Source organism: Musa acuminata, chromosome BXJ3-3, assembly GCF_036884655.1.
Source record: "Musa acuminata AAA Group cultivar baxijiao chromosome BXJ3-3, Cavendish_Baxijiao_AAA, whole genome shotgun sequence".
Taxonomy (NCBI): Eukaryota; Viridiplantae; Streptophyta; class Magnoliopsida; order Zingiberales; family Musaceae; genus Musa; species Musa acuminata.
Genome location: NC_088351.1, coordinates 29,502,444 through 29,520,897, shown reverse-complemented (window position 1 = coordinate 29,520,897; position 18,454 = coordinate 29,502,444). Strand labels below are relative to the sequence as shown.

General features: G+C 37.3%; 2 protein-coding genes and 1 long non-coding RNA gene across 6 annotated transcripts; 2 read left to right on the top strand and 1 right to left on the bottom strand.

Annotated features, from left to right (window-relative positions):
* Window positions 1-3,372: 3,372 nt before the first annotated feature.
* On the bottom strand, window positions 3,373-8,314 carry LOC103978611 (uncharacterized). 3 transcript variants are annotated; one of them, XM_009394458.3, is made up of 3 exons: window positions 8,104-8,314; window positions 5,501-5,851; window positions 3,373-5,421 (listed from the first exon to the last, which is right to left on the bottom strand). In XM_009394458.3, exons 2-3 carry the CDS (start codon window positions 5,815-5,817, stop codon window positions 3,603-3,605), a joined length of 2,136 nt encoding a protein of 711 aa, XP_009392733.2. In that variant the 5' UTR covers window positions 5,818-5,851; window positions 8,104-8,314; the 3' UTR covers window positions 3,373-3,602. The 3 variants fall into 3 exon arrangements, with proteins under 3 accessions (XP_009392733.2, XP_065000798.1, XP_009392734.2); XM_065144726.1 differs by having other exon boundaries at window positions 8,139-8,314; XM_009394459.3 differs by lacking the exon at window positions 8,104-8,314 and having other exon boundaries at window positions 5,501-5,568; window positions 5,681-5,814.
* A 364-nt stretch (window positions 8,315-8,678) lies between these two features.
* On the top strand, window positions 8,679-11,845 carry LOC135632908 (superoxide dismutase [Mn], mitochondrial-like). The gene is made up of 6 exons (XM_065141770.1): window positions 8,679-9,079; window positions 9,465-9,511; window positions 9,608-9,733; window positions 9,845-9,901; window positions 10,313-10,390; window positions 11,570-11,845. The coding sequence occupies exons 1-6, from the start codon at window positions 8,749-8,751 to the stop codon at window positions 11,660-11,662; spliced, it is 732 nt and encodes a 243-aa protein (XP_064997842.1). The 5' UTR covers window positions 8,679-8,748; the 3' UTR covers window positions 11,663-11,845.
* Window positions 11,846-14,751: 2,906 nt separating this feature from the next.
* On the top strand, window positions 14,752-16,808 carry LOC135633240 (uncharacterized). 2 transcript variants are annotated; one of them, XR_010494939.1, is made up of 4 exons: window positions 14,752-14,946; window positions 15,263-15,337; window positions 15,480-15,601; window positions 16,519-16,808. It is a non-coding gene; the product is annotated as an uncharacterized LOC135633240 (long non-coding RNA). The 2 variants fall into 2 exon arrangements; XR_010494940.1 differs by having other exon boundaries at window positions 14,752-14,953.
* The last annotated feature ends 1,646 nt before the right edge of the window (window positions 16,809-18,454 follow it).

The window sequence follows — 18,454 nt, the reverse complement described above, 5'->3', positions numbered from 1 at the left end:
AATTATGCTAATTCATAACCCTAATTTTCTTTTCTTTTTTCATTTCCCCAAATCCTTTTTTTTTATTCTTTTCTTCATCAGTACATAATATACTCAGTACAAAACCATGTCTATATCATGCGACATGTGCACCAACTTTTAATCATAATACTACATATTAACATGTACTATGAAAATTTTAATTATTTTTATTAATAGGATTAATTATATAATATTTTCTATAATTAGTTATTCTCAACATATCACTTTGTATATTTTCAAAAGTTACATTAATATGTCTATACTTACGAAAGTAAAATATTTAGTCTTATTTTTTCTCACATCATGATTTTGTTGATGGAAATATCATAGGTTTTATCACTGATCACGTGTAGCATTTTCGTCAATAGAATCAATAATATGAAGAGAAATAAGATTAAGTATAAAAATCTTAATATAAATTTTGAAAATATAGAGATCATAATACTAAATGGGATAATATATAATGAGCCCGAATAAGCAATGTGATCAAAGTCGATGACTGTTCTTACGAGATGAGCAATTCCTAAGAGAATTGATGTGGGAATGAGAAGAACAAAGTTGTGCTTAGCATCATGTGGTCCATTCCAAGAACAACAGGAACAAATGCCAACCTTTCTTTGTGTTGCAGTACTGCTACTATACAATATTCGAAGAGTATTTGATCCTTATCCTTTCATGCATGACCTTTAACCCTATTCTGCTGACCTGGTTTCCACGAAGCTTCGCTCTTACTCTTCTTCTTCTTCTTCTTCATTCTCGGTGGTGGCTGTAAACATCTTGCCGACGTCCGTTCGCGGCATGGAACCGATTGCGACGTGGAAACAGTGGGTTTCGGTGCGAGGTTTGATGATATGTATCCTTTTGTAAGCTAATGTGTTCTTACTCGGTTGCTTCTGCGCTTTGGCATGAGATGATGGAGATATGGATGACCGATTCCAGCAAAAAGAAGAGCACAGATCTGAGAAGGAAAAAGGAGCAAAGAGTTGGAAGCAAACCGGAGAGATTAACTAAAGGCAAAAGAAAAGCAGCAGCATGTTATATTGGGTTTGGAGTTTAAGCTTCTTTTTGGTAGGATCGAATTGTAGAATATTATGATGGAAGAAAATAATCTTCACCAATAAAAAAAAACTCTAATTTTATAGATCAACATAGCTTAGAAAAGCTTGATTCGACTTAATAGTTCAACAATGCCTCTTAACTTGGAAATAGGTCACAATTTGCGACGGAGGATAAATCGACATGCTAAGTATTACGATATCTCGATAATTTGGAACTGGAACTAACTTGAACTTTTTCTCCAATTTACTGTAGACTCCACTAGCTTGAACTTTTTCGACATGATCGTAAAGTCGCTTTTAAGATACATCGCTATTAAATAAAAACGATAAGATCCTTATCAAAATAGGGAATATTTTCTATAATGATATGAATATTTTTGAGAATTTTCTCTAATCCAATTCATTTTCGAATCTTATCCTAAACTTAATATCTCTATTGTCATGGTTTGAATTGTGGCTCCAAGGAGGTCCCTAATGCCCTCTATACGAAAGAGTTGATGATCGAGAAAAAAAAAAAAAAAAAAAAAGGATCATATGAACGAAGATCAAAATCTCATCTCATAACTAAACTTTTAGATGTAGGAAAACTAGTCCAAAAGAACTAAAAAAAGAAAAAAGAGTTGCAAACTCTTTAATTTCTTTAATCATTTCACTTCTTATAGGTTTACTGGCAATATGGATTGCTCGCCGTCTCCATAGAGTCGACGGCTTGACGTCAAATGATTCGGAGAACAGAGCAGGAGGTATTGCAGCTGTGACAAAAGTCAGAGGTAGAACAGATGCTGCTTGGAATACGTCAATGGCCTGTCCCTTTCAACCTTAGTGGCTTGAACAAGGTAGTCCTTCCATCTCAAGTTCGAAAGTACATTATCCTTCTTCTTCTTCTTCTTCTTCTTCTTCTTCTTTGGTTTCGTCTACGTGCACGTTTGGTGATTAATCTTTTTATAGCTCTAACTAATCCTCCGTAAGTTATCCTTAACAGGTAAATCAATATACGCAATCTTACCTTTACGAGCAAACGGATATTGGATTGGTGGAAGAAAGCTTCACAAGTCATTCTCTCTTTGTGATCGACTACTTCGGAGCACTTTTGACGAGGAATTCGGCCACTGACACAAAGCAAGCTTGGAATTGGTTGCTTTATTGACTGGCTGCAGGAAGTGCATGTCAAATATCCCCATTGTCATTTATGCTTGAGCTCTTGTGAAAGGAGTTCTTGACCAATGCCTAACGTGAGATATGGATCTTACGAAGCATACATGATGGTTTGTCTGCATAAATATAAACAAAAAAAAAGTAGAGCATTATTAGCTTTATATGTTTTGTCACGCATAACAAATTCATACGACGGTTAGCGTGAGTTTATTATTGTTGATTCAAATTTTGATTGTCCGAAATCAAAGTGGAGTCCCTTCTTGTCAATCTCAAGTTAGCTTCGCTCGACATAAAGATCGTCTGAATCTAAATGTGTCGAATTTGTAAACGAAGTCGAAGACGTTCTCAACCAATGTCCCTCCGATGCTTAAGTCAACTTAGGATTTGAATAGTTTGAACAAATTTTTAAGATATGTTTCGAGAAATGCACCTACGGAGCCTCTTTCGTGATGGACTTTGAGGACCATTACACCCGAGATCATCAACTTAGGATTTGAATAGTTTGAACAAAATTTCAAGATATGTTTCGAGAAATACACCTACGGAACCTCTTTCATGATGGACTTTGAGAACCATTACACCTGAGATCATCGACGACGGATTTAAGGTGCAATTATGCATTGCTTCTAGACTTAATTGAGGTTTCCATTTCAAGATGTGTCGAATCCGAGACATGTACTGAAGTGTTAGCCACGTGTTGCCTATGTGTAAGCACTATGCTATCAGTTAGCACCTACCACCCATATATGAAATACTATGCATATACAAATAATATACAAATGATACCATCCTTAATTGATATATAAAAATTATAATTAGGTCTCTAAGATAGATATGCATAAAATAAAGTTCTTAAGTTGATGATATGGATCTTGATATAATATAGTTTCGGGAACAAAAGAATGAATAATATCTCACTTCTTAGGTTGATTATATGGATCTTAATATAATATAGTTTCAGGAACAAAAGGATGAATAATATCTCACTTTTCATATGATTAAAAGGAGTTCTCAGGGTCAAAATCTCACTATTAGTTGGTTGAAGACAACCTCATCAAAAGTGAAAAAAGATTTGTCTCATGGGATAGAGGATTCCTCCCATTGCCTCCATTCATACCATGGGTAATACACAAGATGATAATCTCAATCAACAGCAAAGTAATCAATACTTTGGAAGCTAAAATTCTTTGGTTTGAAAGAAACAGAAATAGGGGAAAGATACCTAAAATTCTCTCTTCCTACTTGACTCCTAGCATCTGAAATCCCAATTGACAAATTTCTTATAAATCAGCTCGATTTTCAATTTAAACATAGATAAGTACAACCTAAAAGAAGAAATAATATGGATACAAAAGAAGGGCACTACACCTAAATTTGTGCTTTGCATGTCTGCTTATTATGCCCTAACCCTTGGCACCTGCTGCAGCGAACTGCTCTTTTAATTATAATCCTTGGTTCTGCGGGCTTTTCTTTCGGTCGGCCTGCCAGCCGGCGGGTTCGAGGAGGGCATGTAGTTGCAGCATGGAAAGAATCAGCACAGACCGGCCCACCGACGTCAGGTATGGGATTGATGGACAATGAATATGCCTGCTGGTAGCATTCTGTCATGAGGTACTTGGAACAGTAATCATAAATGCATCCATTCATGCGTTCGAGCACAGCAAGAGCATGAATGCAAGGTAAGCCCGTAACCTGCCACCTTCGGCATGTGCATTCCCTACTCTCGATGTTTATGACATTGGTCGACTCATCGCTTACCTCAAACACACTGTCACTGGAACAAGCCACACTCAGGGAGCGCGCTTTGATCATCTCCTCTTGTACCTTCTGATTGGCAGAAGGTACCAGCACCTCAGTCCATGTGTTTGAAGACTCACGACGGCTGTACATCATCTCCATCAACTTACACCTTAGGATGTCAACTATCTGAAGCACCGATGGCTCGTATCTTGTTGATACCCAGTCATTGAATATCTCCGCAGCACCAGACGAGTAATGCCCATATCTCAAACCCTTGAAGAAGGCATCAGACCAGAATTCCGGTTCCATACCCAAAACCCATTCAGCAAGTTCTTTGGACTGAATCCTGAGGTTTTCAATGGATTCATTGAACTCGTCAACTTTACAAGCACATATGGCTCTTTTAAGATGACCAACCATTTTATTCTTCAGTTCCTGTGTCCAGGACTCATCCATCTCTTTCTTAAAATTTTCAATCAGTTGTTGTTCGCTGTACCCATGAAAACTGTCCTCAAATACCTCAGGTAACTCCTCCAAACCATTTTGACTGCTAGAAACAAAGGTGATGGCACGAGACAGAGTAAAGGCAGATTTCAGCTGTACCAAAAACCAATGCCAGTTCTCACTAGCCTCAGAATCTAGGACACAGAATGCAACTGGGTAGATATCATTCTGGCCATCAACTGCAGTTGCAGCCAATAACTTCCATTGTTTATTTGCTTTCAGAGATAAACCATCAAGAAAAAGGAGGGGGCGGCAACCATGCTCAAACCCATAAAGTGAGGCATGAAAGGTGACAAAGAAACAAAATTTAGAATCATCTGATGTATGTAATGTTGCAACACTACCTGGATTGGTCTCTATTATCCTCTCGCAGAACCAGGACAACTGACTGAAAGCCTCTTCATGCGAATTGTGAAGCTCTTTCTTGGCAATAAATTTTCCACGCCAAGCTTGTGAGTAGTTCAAGCTGAGTCCATATTCTTGTTGGAGATCTTTTGCAATATCCTTTGGCCTATAGTTTGGTGTGTCTCGCAACTTGTCCTTAATAATACTAGCAACCCATCTTTGAGACGCAAGCCGACGACTTTCTTTACTGAGTTCCTTTCCACATGTATGAATGTCATTCATCTTCTTAATCATAAATTTCTGCTTGGCTGATGACCTGGATGCATGTATTCTCCACGGACAATCCTCAACAGTACATTCAGCAGTTACACGAGATCCGTCATTTTTAATGAATCTATACATGAAGCTATTTGCAATGGCATATTTGTGCAATGCATCGCGAAAAGCCTTTGGACTAGAGAATACCTGCCCTACACCAGTGATCATACTGTCCCAATTGATGCATAATTTCTGCCGTTTAGCTTCCTCAAGGGTAGCTACTGAGGCAGTATTGGCGTCAGTGGAGGTACCAGAGTCAGCTACAACACTCCTAATTATCCTACAAAAAGCATTTATAGTAATTTTTCTTCTATTTGAGCATCATTTGTGATAAAAACCACTGAGTATATGGCAAATACCTGCTTTCAACCTTCTTTGTGACAAATATATCAGTTGTATCTGAATCTGCATGAAAATCAACCATGCGCTGCAAGTCCTTGTCGTTAGATATCGTGATGAGAGTCCGTTTGTTTCTTGGAAGGAAGTACTTAATTGAAAATGTATCAGCATTGAAGTTAAACATAGCAGATATCTCTGACCTCAAATCACTGAGTGACATTTCACAGTTAATGTCAATTGCATGTGCTTCACCACCAGAGTAAGACATGGATCCATCACTGTTTGTAATAAATTCTCCACCAGATTGGCAAATAGCTAATATTTTCCCTCTTGCCATGGTATAAAAAAATTCTTTAAGTTACCTCATGAATCTGGGATAATGATGAGAGGAAAAACGGTCATATAATATGACTGTAAGTTAATGATGAGAAGAAAAGAAAATTTTAATGAAAATATGCATAAAGATAATGTTGTTTTCAAGTCCTGGCATATTAGATTAATATATCTCGGTTACAAAGTTCAAATTAAAGCAATAAATCACTTGCAAGCATCATTGAGGAAAAAGTACATACAAGTTGTTCAATACAAACTGCACTCAGCACAGTAGACCAGTGTAAACCTTGAAAGACTAGCAAAAGGTCAACTCTGTATGAGTAATTCTTAAGAGTCAAAATCTGATATCCCTTCTTCTGATGTCATTGTCCTTTTAATTAATATCTTCCTTGTTCAAGATTGTTTGCACTAGATTCTAAATTATTCTTTTGAAAAATAAATATCGTCTGTGAAAATTGACAAATTTTGTTTTTTTTTTTTGCCAGTTCTTGCTGAAGCAAATATACTATATTTTGGTTAGCAGCACACAAAACTATTTGTTCTGAAATGACATTTATGTTTCTTTGGCTAGATCACTCGAAATATGCTCTAAAAAAACTGCAACTACAATTTGATTTCAGAAAGGCTGGGTAACGATAATCTCCCGACTCTTGTGAGCTCCTTCAATCCTCTATCAAAACTTTGTAACATATTCTTTGGTCTAGAATCAAATTAGGCTTTTAGCTTAAGCTCCTTCTCCTTAGATTACATTACTTAAAAATAAAGGTTGGGAGTTGAGACGGAAAATCTGACAACCTATAATAACTTTTCTTCATTGATTTAGCTGTCACTTATGTTTACTAGACAGCCTCCGATGGAACGAACATAATGATTTTAGCAAAAATCCATCAAATTGAGATAGAAGTCCCAAAAATGAATCCTACTTTAGGAAAACTTTCTCAAATCCATTCCAATCGTCTTCAAACACAAGCTTTGATGGAGAATTATTGAGTCATTTCAAATCTCTCTATCATTCAATTTCCATACAAAAATCAATATAAAGGATAGTTTTCATGCACTAAAAAACTTCTAGATCAGTTTGCTTTAATATATCTTGCATAGCCCTATTGTTATTCATCACTTGACAAAATCAACCTATCTTTTAAAACATAGTATCATATACCTACTAATATTATTCCAACACCAGATTTATCGACATTTCGTACTCGTTTGAGATTTAAGTTTGTGCAGAGCTTATTTTATTATATTTATACACGTTTGAACATCTCATTAAAATCAAATATTAAATTTGCCTATATGATTATTCTCTGAAGATTTTAGACATCTTGAGAATCATTGACTTTTCAACTTTCTTAATTTTTCTTTTTTCCTATTATAAATATCAGCAACAGTTTATTATCTGCATTAGAAAGTCATTGTCATAAAAGATTCAGAAATTCTAATAATCCCACATAAAGATAATTTTCAAATAATTGAAATGTCTGCCAATGCAGGCTTAACTATTGAACTTCTCAATACAGTGTCTCCTAGAGCCCTCTTCTGTCATGTATTCTCTCATTATGTACAACTAGTAACATATACACCATATGCAACATATTCAAATACTGTGTGCCCATAAATTAGTCCACAATTTCTCATTCTTAACCATTTTCTTTTATATATTTATCTACACTTCTATAACTTATCAATTGCTAACATCTGAACCTCAAATAGCAACTAAACAATTAGCAAAGCATTAACAATGTCATTCATGCCTTAAAAAACCCTTCAAGAAAATTATAATTTGTATCTTTAGTTATTCAAGAAAGTATATTCTCCCCAATAAAAAATGCTCACAAAAATACGTCCCTTATGAAAAATAAAACGATGTCTGCAGAAAACGGAGACTTGAATACTGTTACATTTAGGAAGTAAGGCCAAATCAGATGCAACCGGATCGCAAGCAAAAGGAAACAAGCAACCCGCGACAGAATTCAGAAGAATTTGATAGGTCTCGTCACCAGAGCTATCAGGGAATCGCTAACCAAGAAAGGGAGATTCAAGACAGAAATATTGTACCTGGTGTTCCTCGATCAATCCTAGTTCAGTAAATTCTAAGAAATCGCAAAAAAAAATCTAGGTAAAACCAATATAGCTTCCGAATCAAAAGTAAAACCAGACTATCAAGATTCAGTAGCTAAATTCAAATTTAATCCGTCACCCCAGAATCGCCATCAAGCCCAAAATATTCGATTTCAGCAAAAATAATCGGTGCGGGGAAAAAAAAGGTAAGAACTTTCGGAATCGGAACCTGGAAACCATAACATTCTCTTCGGTGAAGCTCACAATCGCAAGCCCGAACGGCCGATGGTGGAGTCTCTGTCGAGATTTCTAGGGTTTCGAATCCCTCACCCAAAAGACGAGACAAAAGACAAAAGACAAAAGAAATCCGAAGAAATCGGTGAAGAGGGAGAATTGGGGTTTTAGGGACGAGACGCTCCGGTCCGAAACGGTCATCTTGATCGAGCACAAAACTAAGCCTATTTTGCATTATATATATATATATGTATATATAGATATACATATGTATATATATGTATATATATACATATACATATGTATACCTTTAGAAGATAACGGGCACTATATCGTGTTACAAACTGTTACAACAGCCGTCATATACTGGATTGTATGGGATTTTGAGAGATGAAGGTTTATAACGGTTTAGTATGCCGGGACCCGACCCGTAATACGGAACGAGCCCAATAATATCTAAGGAGCTCAACTGAACCCGATCCGAGTGGCGCATCCGCGTCATAGAACCCGGTAAGGGTATAATTGTAATTTAATAATTCTATTAAAAGGTTATATTGGAGTCGGCGCTCTTGTCTGCCTTCGGAAAGAGACGACGGTGGCCGACTCACTCGAAGCAGCTCTCAGTCTGACAGGTGTTGCCATGGCGCTTCGAGCCCTCTTCACCAAGACACCCCCAACCCTAGCTTCCGGCCTCGGTCCCTTCGCCTCCGCCGGAGGCAGTGGGACGAGGTGGCAGGGGCTCTGCCACGCCCGGGGGCTCAAGGTCGCGGCGCTTCCGGACCTCGAGTACGACTACGGTGCCCTCGAGCCGGCCATCAGCGGGGAGATCATGCGGCTTCACCACCAGAAGCACCACAAGGCCTACGTCTCCAACTACAACGACGCCCTGGAGAAGCTCGACGCGGCCATGGCGAAGGGGGATGTCCCCGCTGTGGTCCGTCTGCAGAGCGCCATCAAGTTCAACGGCGGAGGTTCGAACTCGACATTCTTTTCTCGATTCGGCATGTAGAGATTGGGGATATGTAAGTTCTGAAGGATCTACTGGACGTAGTTTCTCTTAGATTGTATGCCCTGAATACTGAATCAGAAGTCTAAAGTGTACATAAAGATAGGTCAAATTTCTTAAAAATGTTCACATATAATCTGAAAACTAAAATCACATTTGTATTGAGTAATCACAATGCAATTGTAGTTGTCTTTTGCTTTTCTTTCCGTGGCATATCTTCAATAAGGAAATTGGAAATGGAGGTTGGTTCTAGTCTTTTATCATTTATGTCATAGTAGAAAGTGTAAGAAGGATGTGGGTTTTGATATATGCTCGCTATTTCAACAAGTTTAGTCTCATAAACTCTGCAGGCCATATCAACCACACAATCTTCTGGAAAAATCTCAAGCCTGTCAATGTAAGTGTGTTTATCCACCTGTTTTGTCATCAGCTTATTAGCTGGATCAATTTGGCCCTGTTTTTTGTGTATTTTGTAAAATGAAGAGCCTTACAGGAAGGTGGTGGCGAGCCTCCTCATGCCACACTAGGTTGGGCAATTGACACAGACTTTGGTTCCTTGGAGGCTCTGGTGCAGAAAATGAATGCAGAAGGTGCTGCCTTACAGGGATCTGGATGGGTGGTCAGTGTGACAAACGCATACATTAAGAAGTTTGTTGTTATACATAATCAACACTTATGATCTTCCTTTTGCTGAACCTGCGCTCCACGCCTTCTTCTTGCTTTCTGACAGTGGTTAGCTCTAGATAAGGAGAGGAAGAAGCTCCTGGTTGAAGCCACTGCAAATCAGGTATTCACTTTATCTAATCCTATTGGTGCCATTGAGTTTGATGAATAGTATTGAAGTTGTCATATACCATGTATAGTTCTTACCAACTTAAACTTAAGTTCCATGGCCTCCTGTGCCATCCAGTCTTCTGATTAGCAGCCTGTTGTTGTGGTGTCTGGTTTAGTTACAGGTATAAACAGAGGAATAGAAGTTACAGGTATTAACTATTTGCACATGCCTGCCTTTAACCTCAAATTATTTTTTCATTTATGAATTTCTGCTTCAAAAATTACATTATTAGTGAACATGAATTAGTTGCAAAACTTGCTCATGTTTTACTAACTGGAAGTAACTGTTTTCTATCATTAGATTGTTGTCTTTGATTGCTGTTGTCTCAACTGCAAATTCAACTGGTAACTGATGTTTTCACAGGATCCACTAGTGACCAAAGGCACAAACCTAGTTCCTCTGCTAGGTATCGATGTGTGGGAGCATGCATACTACCTGCAGGTAAATGTTGTCTCTCCGGATGTCACTTGTAATGACAAGATTATATTTCATCATAGATGCATGAAGGGATAGATACACAATGATGAACTTGAATAGATATAGATGTAATATATGCATATACTTGTTGGATATGCCTCTTGGTTTGCTAGCCCATGAGTAGTAATCCTCTTTTTTAGCTGGTTTGCAGCTAGTGGGCTTCATATACAGGGCATGGTAACCAAAATTGTAGACAAGTAAAGTAAAGAAAACTCTTGGAGAGGGTATACATCATGACAAAGTTTTCAACATGAGAGGACTAAGACACAACGTTTGGTCTTTTCCTCGGCCCTCTCTTCTACATGGACTTTCTAGAGGTCGCAATCTCTTTTATTGTGAGTGGGTTAGAATGGAAGTGGAAGCTTGTTATTTTTTTCGTCATGTACTCCATCTTCTCAAAACCAGCATGAGTTCGTCACAATCAGTGGAGCTGTTTGAGCCAATCCCAGAACAAGATGATTCTTAATTAGATTAGGATAGCTAAATCTCAAACCATATTTGGTATTATCCCTGGGGAATGCAAGGTTGTGGTTGAAGAACTGCTGTCGAATTACAGAGGCCTCATGAAATTGACTTCAGAAGTTTTTGCAGGTTGGGGAATTATGTGTACGTAAATGCAGGGATACTCTTTTATCTTATAAATGGCTACAGTTGATGGAGTTCCTAAATTATAATTATCGGATGGTAGTCATCCTGGACTATGATTGGATCTAAGTTCGAACATGTGGTTTACCTCCTTAAATAGCTATTCTAAAAGGTGGATGAATGTTGGCAGTTCCTGGTTGGTGCCTAGACGGCTATCAAGTGTCGCATGTGGTATTTTCTGTATGTTACTATTAACAGCGTTAGAAGGCTTTTCAATTGATTTGTGCCATTCGGTTTTTTAAACTGTTCTCTCTTTATATTATCCTATGCTCCAGGTAGTTCATGACAGGTTGTCGACATTTACACCTCACGCAAACTTTGATTACAGTACTTGTTGGCGATATAGTAGACTTAAGTGTCCTAAAATTGTGCGTAGTTCATACTGGACATATAGTGAATCCTAGATTGATTTAAGATTCTGTGCTATTTGCTATTGACATGTAAGTTCCATATGTATTACCTGTTAAACCTTTGTTTGTGTTTTTGGATGCTTAACAGTATAAAAATGTGAAGCCAGAGTATCTGAAGAACATTTGGAATGTTATGAACTGGAAATATGCCAGTGAAGTTTATGACAGCGAGATTGCTTGATGGAGATGTTGTATTGTAAGTTCTCTAGTGAGATCCTCTACTGTGTTAAAATAAGATGGATCTTTGCTAGCTTGATGCTGTTTCCCTTTCTAATGTATCTACACCATCAGTATGCCACCTGGGTTTTATGTATCATATCTACTTCTTTCAATAAAACACATGAGCAGTAATCCTACCAAGAAAGATCGTGCAAATGAAAAGAAAAAAAAGAGAAAAAGATGATTTAATGTGCAATAAATCCTGTAGAGAGGGGAGAGGAAGAAAAGTGAGCATAATCAAATTGGCAAAATGGTATGCTTTCCAGAACTTTACTGCTGTGAAGAAAACCAAACTGACTTCTACTTGTCAATCTTCCTTGCTTGTCTTCTCATTTATCACCTGCATCAAATTCTCTCTAGTTCATAATACTGCTTTCCATTGTTTGGGCATGAGACAATAAGAAACTTGTCTCTTGTTGGCTCATACTATCTCAAACCTTTACCCCATCCATGACTTGCTTACTGAACAGAACAAATAATTAGATTCTTTGTTGCCATAGATTGTGTTTTCAGTGTAGAAATCATGCTAAATGAAACTGCAAAACTTCACCAAAATGTTTGACTTGCTGACATAGCTGACACACAACTCATCAAATTGAGCAATCCTACTACTCATACTTTTTATCTAAACAGCCACCAAAAAACAAAGGAACAGAGAAAAGACAACCAAACTCAATTTCTTGGGTATCAAGCAAGCATTTAAATCACAAACCTCTCAGTGCATGCTTGCTTCATGTAAATAGCAAATTCCCATGAAGATAATAACACCTAATTGTATCACAAAGCTTAAACATGTATAACAAGTAAAATTCTTCCAACCAGTGTGCATAATACAAATAGACAGAAACTTGTCTTTGACCATGTTTTGCTGAACTGTATCAAGAAATGCCAAATCTATACATCTTTGAATCCTAGAAAAAGAAAATGAAAATAATGAATTTGTGCTGTTTATGTTCTTCCCCATGAAAACTATATCAAGGAATGCCAAATTATATGTACACACACGATTCTTCTTCTTCTTCCTCCTCCACTTAATTATTGCCGCCGTTGATGCCACCGATCGGACCTGACGGCGGCACAGGTCCTCGAGGGAGCATGGCGAAGATCAGCGGCGTGCCGTACGTCACCTCGAGCTTCTGCTTCCGACTCGGGCCAACGCCGGTGGCCATCGTCTCCTTTGGTCCAACGAGGGAGCTTTCTTTTGGTAACCCGACGGTGAGACCTCGGGTTGCCGTAGACCGAGGAAGCGAGAGGCAGAAGAAGAGGAGGAGAGAAACAAACAGGATAGCTGTTGTCTTGGCAGCCATGGCGGAGAGAAAGAAGCACAAAAGCTGAGAGATGGATCGAAGAACTGCTTCCGTTGTTAGTCCTAAAAGCAACGCCGGAAGGGTAAGTAGTAGTAGTTATTATGCAGGAATTCGATTGGGCGGCATCGGAGAACATAACGTGGAAAGTTCCTCCTGTTGACTTTTTTGCATAGTCGACTCAAAGGCTCGGGTTGACTTCGCAGCCATACGTTCATGCGACTAATTTAGTGTCGAGCGACACCGCCGGACGGCAGAGTCTTCCGCTTCGAGAGGTATTCCTCTCTGACACTGAATTGATCGAGTCGATAAAGGACGCACTAAATCTCCCGATTGGATCGCGGTTGGTGAGGTCAACCAAGGGAAGAGGGCCTGCCAACTCCCACCAAACACGAGATCTTCCTAGTACTGGGAGTCTTGGAGAGAAAGCAAAAAGCCTCTTCCGAGGCGGCGAGGCTTTGACTTTGGTTACGCCTCTTTGACACGTAACCAAGTAATCCATGGCTTGTGATGCAAGTTGTGTGTGCATTGGGTTGCTCGACTGTATGAGATGCGTCATGCATCTGACTAAACATGTAGCTTCCGAGTGAGATCGAAATATAATTATTGTGGTCTCAATTAATTAGGTTTTTGGGAAAGAAAGATTTGTTCGTAGAGATCTTTACCTAATAGTAGCTCGCTACGTCACAACACAATTAGGACAGGGAATGGAGTTCAACCAACCATTTGGTCACCAAAACTAAACCATAATAAAGAATCTAAGAAGAATTTTTGTCTGAAATATTTTTTTTGGAGTCTAAGTTTACTTTAAAACCTATCCATTTATCGTCGTTACCACTCATATTTGACTCTACTTTTCACTTCAAGACTAACTTGGATATCATAGATCGAGTATTATATTCGGTCTTAATCTTTATGTTCATACACCTGAGTTACACATAATCTTGAATCGAATGAATAAAAGCATAAGAGGCCTTTGCTCTTATAATTACAAATATCATCCACTATCTTCTGAGACGTCTTTTGATACTTATCTTAAAAAGAAAAAAAATCACATACTCGAAACAGATAAATCTCGACAAATTTCTATACTTATGCTTGTAAATTATGACTCATTAGAATGATAATTTTCAATTGATTTTTTAGTTGATCTATTGCCTCATAACATCACAAATATCAAGGTAAATTATATATTATCCTTTGTACTTAGACCATATTAGTATCGTGACTCCATATTTATAAATAATCTCATTTATTCTAACATCGTCAGTTGTATTGATTATAAACACATCACATGCTAAATGAATAAATAGATAATTTTGACATCCCTTTTATTTCTAATAATTTTACTAAAAAAAAAGATAATTTCAACATCTCACACATGTTGGAAATAGAAGAGAGGTTGAATTTATCTTTTTACCCATCACTTTCATATGGATTTATAGTGCAACGTATTATGTTTTTTTTATCAATATAGCTAACGATGTTACGGTAAATAGATTTTTTTTTTTCACTTTCGTAATTATAAAAAAATAATATAATTTTTTTAATATAAATATTATAATATTAAAAGGGTATAAATATATGAGGTAATAGGCAATGAAATTATTTTTTATTGTCGAGCCAAACCGGGCCGGTCGGACGGATGTGGCTCGGCCCATCGATCGTTGTCACCGGTCTCGAAGTTGCAGTTAAAGCGTCCGATACTTGCGGTGACTCCGCACGTCATTCGCACGCGTTGGGAGACGCGAAACTAAAGCTAGCCGTCGAATCCATCACCGCCGCCCCCCGCCGCCGCCTTACGGTGACTCCGCCCGGATCGAGGCGCGCGTACGGTGGATTCCACTCGACGTCGTAACGAGGCCAGAAGACGACGGTTCCCGTCGTGCGTATAACGGGGCGCCAAAGCCAGAAGCGGAGCAGGCGCAGAGCTCCGAGAGAGGTCACTAGTAATTACTTTCTTCCCAACGCTTTCTCTCATCTCTGTTCTTCTTCTTCTTTTCTTCTTTTTCTTCATCTCTTTATCTTGTTTCTCTTGCTTCGCTTCATGCAGTCGTGGCTTTCTTCTTTCCTTCTACATAAACCTTCTTGAATCGATTTGCGACTTTGAAGCTTTTCTTTGGGTGCATTTACTTGCTCGTCTCTTACTAGGTGTGCATTGGAGATCTATTGCTTGATGAAGTTATGTTAACATGCTACTATATATGATGATGATGATGTGCTCTGCACATTTGCTGATTTTTTGGGTAAATTTTCAGAATAAATGCAAGAATCGAACTTTGATGGAGACTGAATTAAGCGAGCCTGACAAATGGGGAAGCATTTCATCAGAGGTGTGTTTGTGGAAGTCATCTTTGATTATTATTTGTTTTTCCAAGAATGTATAACTACATGAAAAATTAACAAAAAGAAAAGAAAAAAAATACAGAAGAAATGTACACAAAGAGAGCAATCTATCACTTAATTTGTTTTCAGATTCTTGCCTCTACGACATCCATTCGATTTCTTCCTCAGAAGCTACAATATGTGCTTCAAGAAGAAAGAGCAAATGCAGCTTGCCAGAAAATTCTACTGAAGATGGTGATGATGTGTCTGAGGTATTTCAAAGATTCAGCTTAAATTTGGTAAAGAACTGACAAATCATGCAGCATCCAGATATCTATTTATATAGCAAAAAGGAATCAGTACATCTTAGTGTCTGGTTTGTATTTTCATGTTAGTAAGTAGTCACTAGATCTCTGGCCAAAGCAAACTCTGGTTGGATTACCAGTTGTAAGTCTCATGTAGTCACTTGTTTTTATCTTTAGCTTACTATGTCTCATCATGTTTCAGCTATATAATTATTTCAATAATCAATATTGAAACACATGCATGAAAGCTATATGGTGCCTATTTAGTGTCATGTATAGTTTTCAGTATCAACTAAATTCTAGATTGGTACAGTGTTTGCGTTCGATAATCTACTAAAGTATTCATCTAATTTCTGATCATCCATAGGCCAGTCTGCTAAATGGTTTATCCTGGTTATCACTTTGAAAGGTCAATCCACAAAAAATGTCACAGGATGCACACTGGTTTATCTGTCTATTCTCTCTGCAAAATGACAGCAAAGAATCCTGCATCCCCCAGCTTCCTCTGTGTCATAGCTTGAACAGGATGCTTATCATTCCATCTCTAATTACCAGTCATGTTTATGACCATTTTCTGTTAGAATCAAGCACTGAAATCTTGCTTTCTTGATCAGAGGCTCAGTTTCCTAGTTTCTCCAGAGGCTGTTTTTTTTTTTTTTTGGTATCTAATCAGTATATCCTTCTTGATCAATCATTTATGTCTCTACTATGTTCAGAAATTATTGATGTTTAGGCTGCAAAGTATCCGAAACCATGGAATGTTTGATCTGATCCACATATATGTATCATTTCTTCTGTTGTCTTAACTTGCTAGCTTGAACAATGTTGTTTCAGTTAATCTGAGCAATTTGCTTTGTGTCTTGAAAGACTACCTTGGATTTCAGGTGTTGCATTCTTACGATGAATGGGCATGTAATCATCACAGACAGCGGCGGTGGTTTGAGCTCATTAGTAGGTCTAAATTGTAGAACATGAGTTGGAACAGACTTGGTTAGAAACGAAACCAAGTAGCAGAATTGTGTTACGACTTTGAAAGGCAAGTCATTTGGCTATTGTAAGAATTAGATATGATCATTTTGGCAAAAACTTCCGCCAACAAACTGATGTTAGTGATTGTCAGCATGTATCATACAATCTAGTTTAAGAAAAGAAGAAGATTTGCAGGTTTTGTCAATCCTCTGCTCTCATTGAACTGGATCTGTTGAGACTTGAGATCTTCTTTCCTGGCAAGGAGACCAGAGTTGTCTTAGAAACTGCATTGCATGTTCCAGTGGCACAGGTCTTAGGCAATCCCTCTATGATCTTGAGAAATCTAATGAACCTGATCACATACTGGAAATTTTTCTGACATGTGAAAGATATAACCTGTCGATACTTTTATGCCATTTCTAAGGTGCTCAATCTCCAGCTAATGAATCACCGAAATATTTTTTTCTTCTTAAACTTAAATCTTCTATTTCTTTGAATAGTTCATGGAATTTGAATCATTCCCAATATAGATTTCTTGCTGCAAATCTTTGGCAATATGCCAGTATTCTTGCATCTGCTTGTAGCTATTTTATGCCACTAATCAAGCTCTATGGATATGTTTAACTTTGCTTAAACTCTGATGTGATCATAGCTCATGTTTATCTGTCTGAATATATATATATATGTTCTATTCTTATTACTTTCTGATGAATGCAACAACAAATTCATCTCTTGAGCTTATCTTTTCAAGAACACTTGATTTCAGATGCTTAGTCCAACTGATGCTTACCAGTCTCTCATGGCCTGCTGTAGAGAGTTAAGCCTTTTGTTATCAGCTTGGCAATTGATCCAGTAAATTTAAATGCTCATCAGTAACAATCCATCTTCAACATTCATAATGGGATTTAATCAAGTTAAAATGGATATCAACTGCAAAAAGTAAGTGTGAATAGAAGTAGAAACAATTGATAGTATCTGATTCTGTCATTATCTGTTCTGAAACTAGCCATAAATTCTAATTAATTAGTTTGATTTTGTAGTAAATTTATTCTTTAAAAATGAAAAACAAAGTTTCAAACTCCTAAAATAAATCAAAGATCTTGCAAAAGTTCACTGAATTTTGTTTTGCTGCTGGTAGCAGGCAGTGATTTTTCTTGGAAAAGTAGAAATAATGTTATTTCTGCATAGCATCCAACTTTTCTTAGAAAAGTAGAAATGTGCAGGCAGTGATTTTTCTGCAGAGCTAAAACAAAAAGGATATATTTCTTAGAAAAATCATAATTTTTCTTTTCACTTTCTCCGCATTTTCAATGATTTTTCTTTAGAACTCAAATAAAAAGGATAAATTTCTTAGAATTTTTTTTTTCTTTTTTCCTTTTGAGCATCCAACTTTTCGCTTTTTTTGCGTTTTAAGTGATTTTTCTGTGGAGCTCAAATAAAAAGGATATATTTCTTAGAAAAATCATAACTTTTTTCATTTTCCTTCTGAGCATCCAACTTTTCACTTTCTTCGCGTTTTCAGTGATTTTTCTGCGGTGCTAAAAAAAAGGATATATTTCTTAGAAAAATCATTTTTTTTTTTCATTTTCCTGCCGAGCATCCAACATTTCACTTTCTTCTTATTTTCAGTATTTTTCTGCTGAGCTCAAATAAAAAGGATATATTTCTTAGAAAAATCATAATGTTTTTTCATTTTCCTGCTGAGCATCCAACTCTTGGCTTTCTTCACTTTTCGGTATTTTTCCACGGAGCTCAAATAAAAAGGATAAATTTCTTAGAAAAATCATAATTCTTTTTATTTTTCCAGTCGAGCATCCAACTCTTCATTTTCTTGGCATTTTCATATGCGAC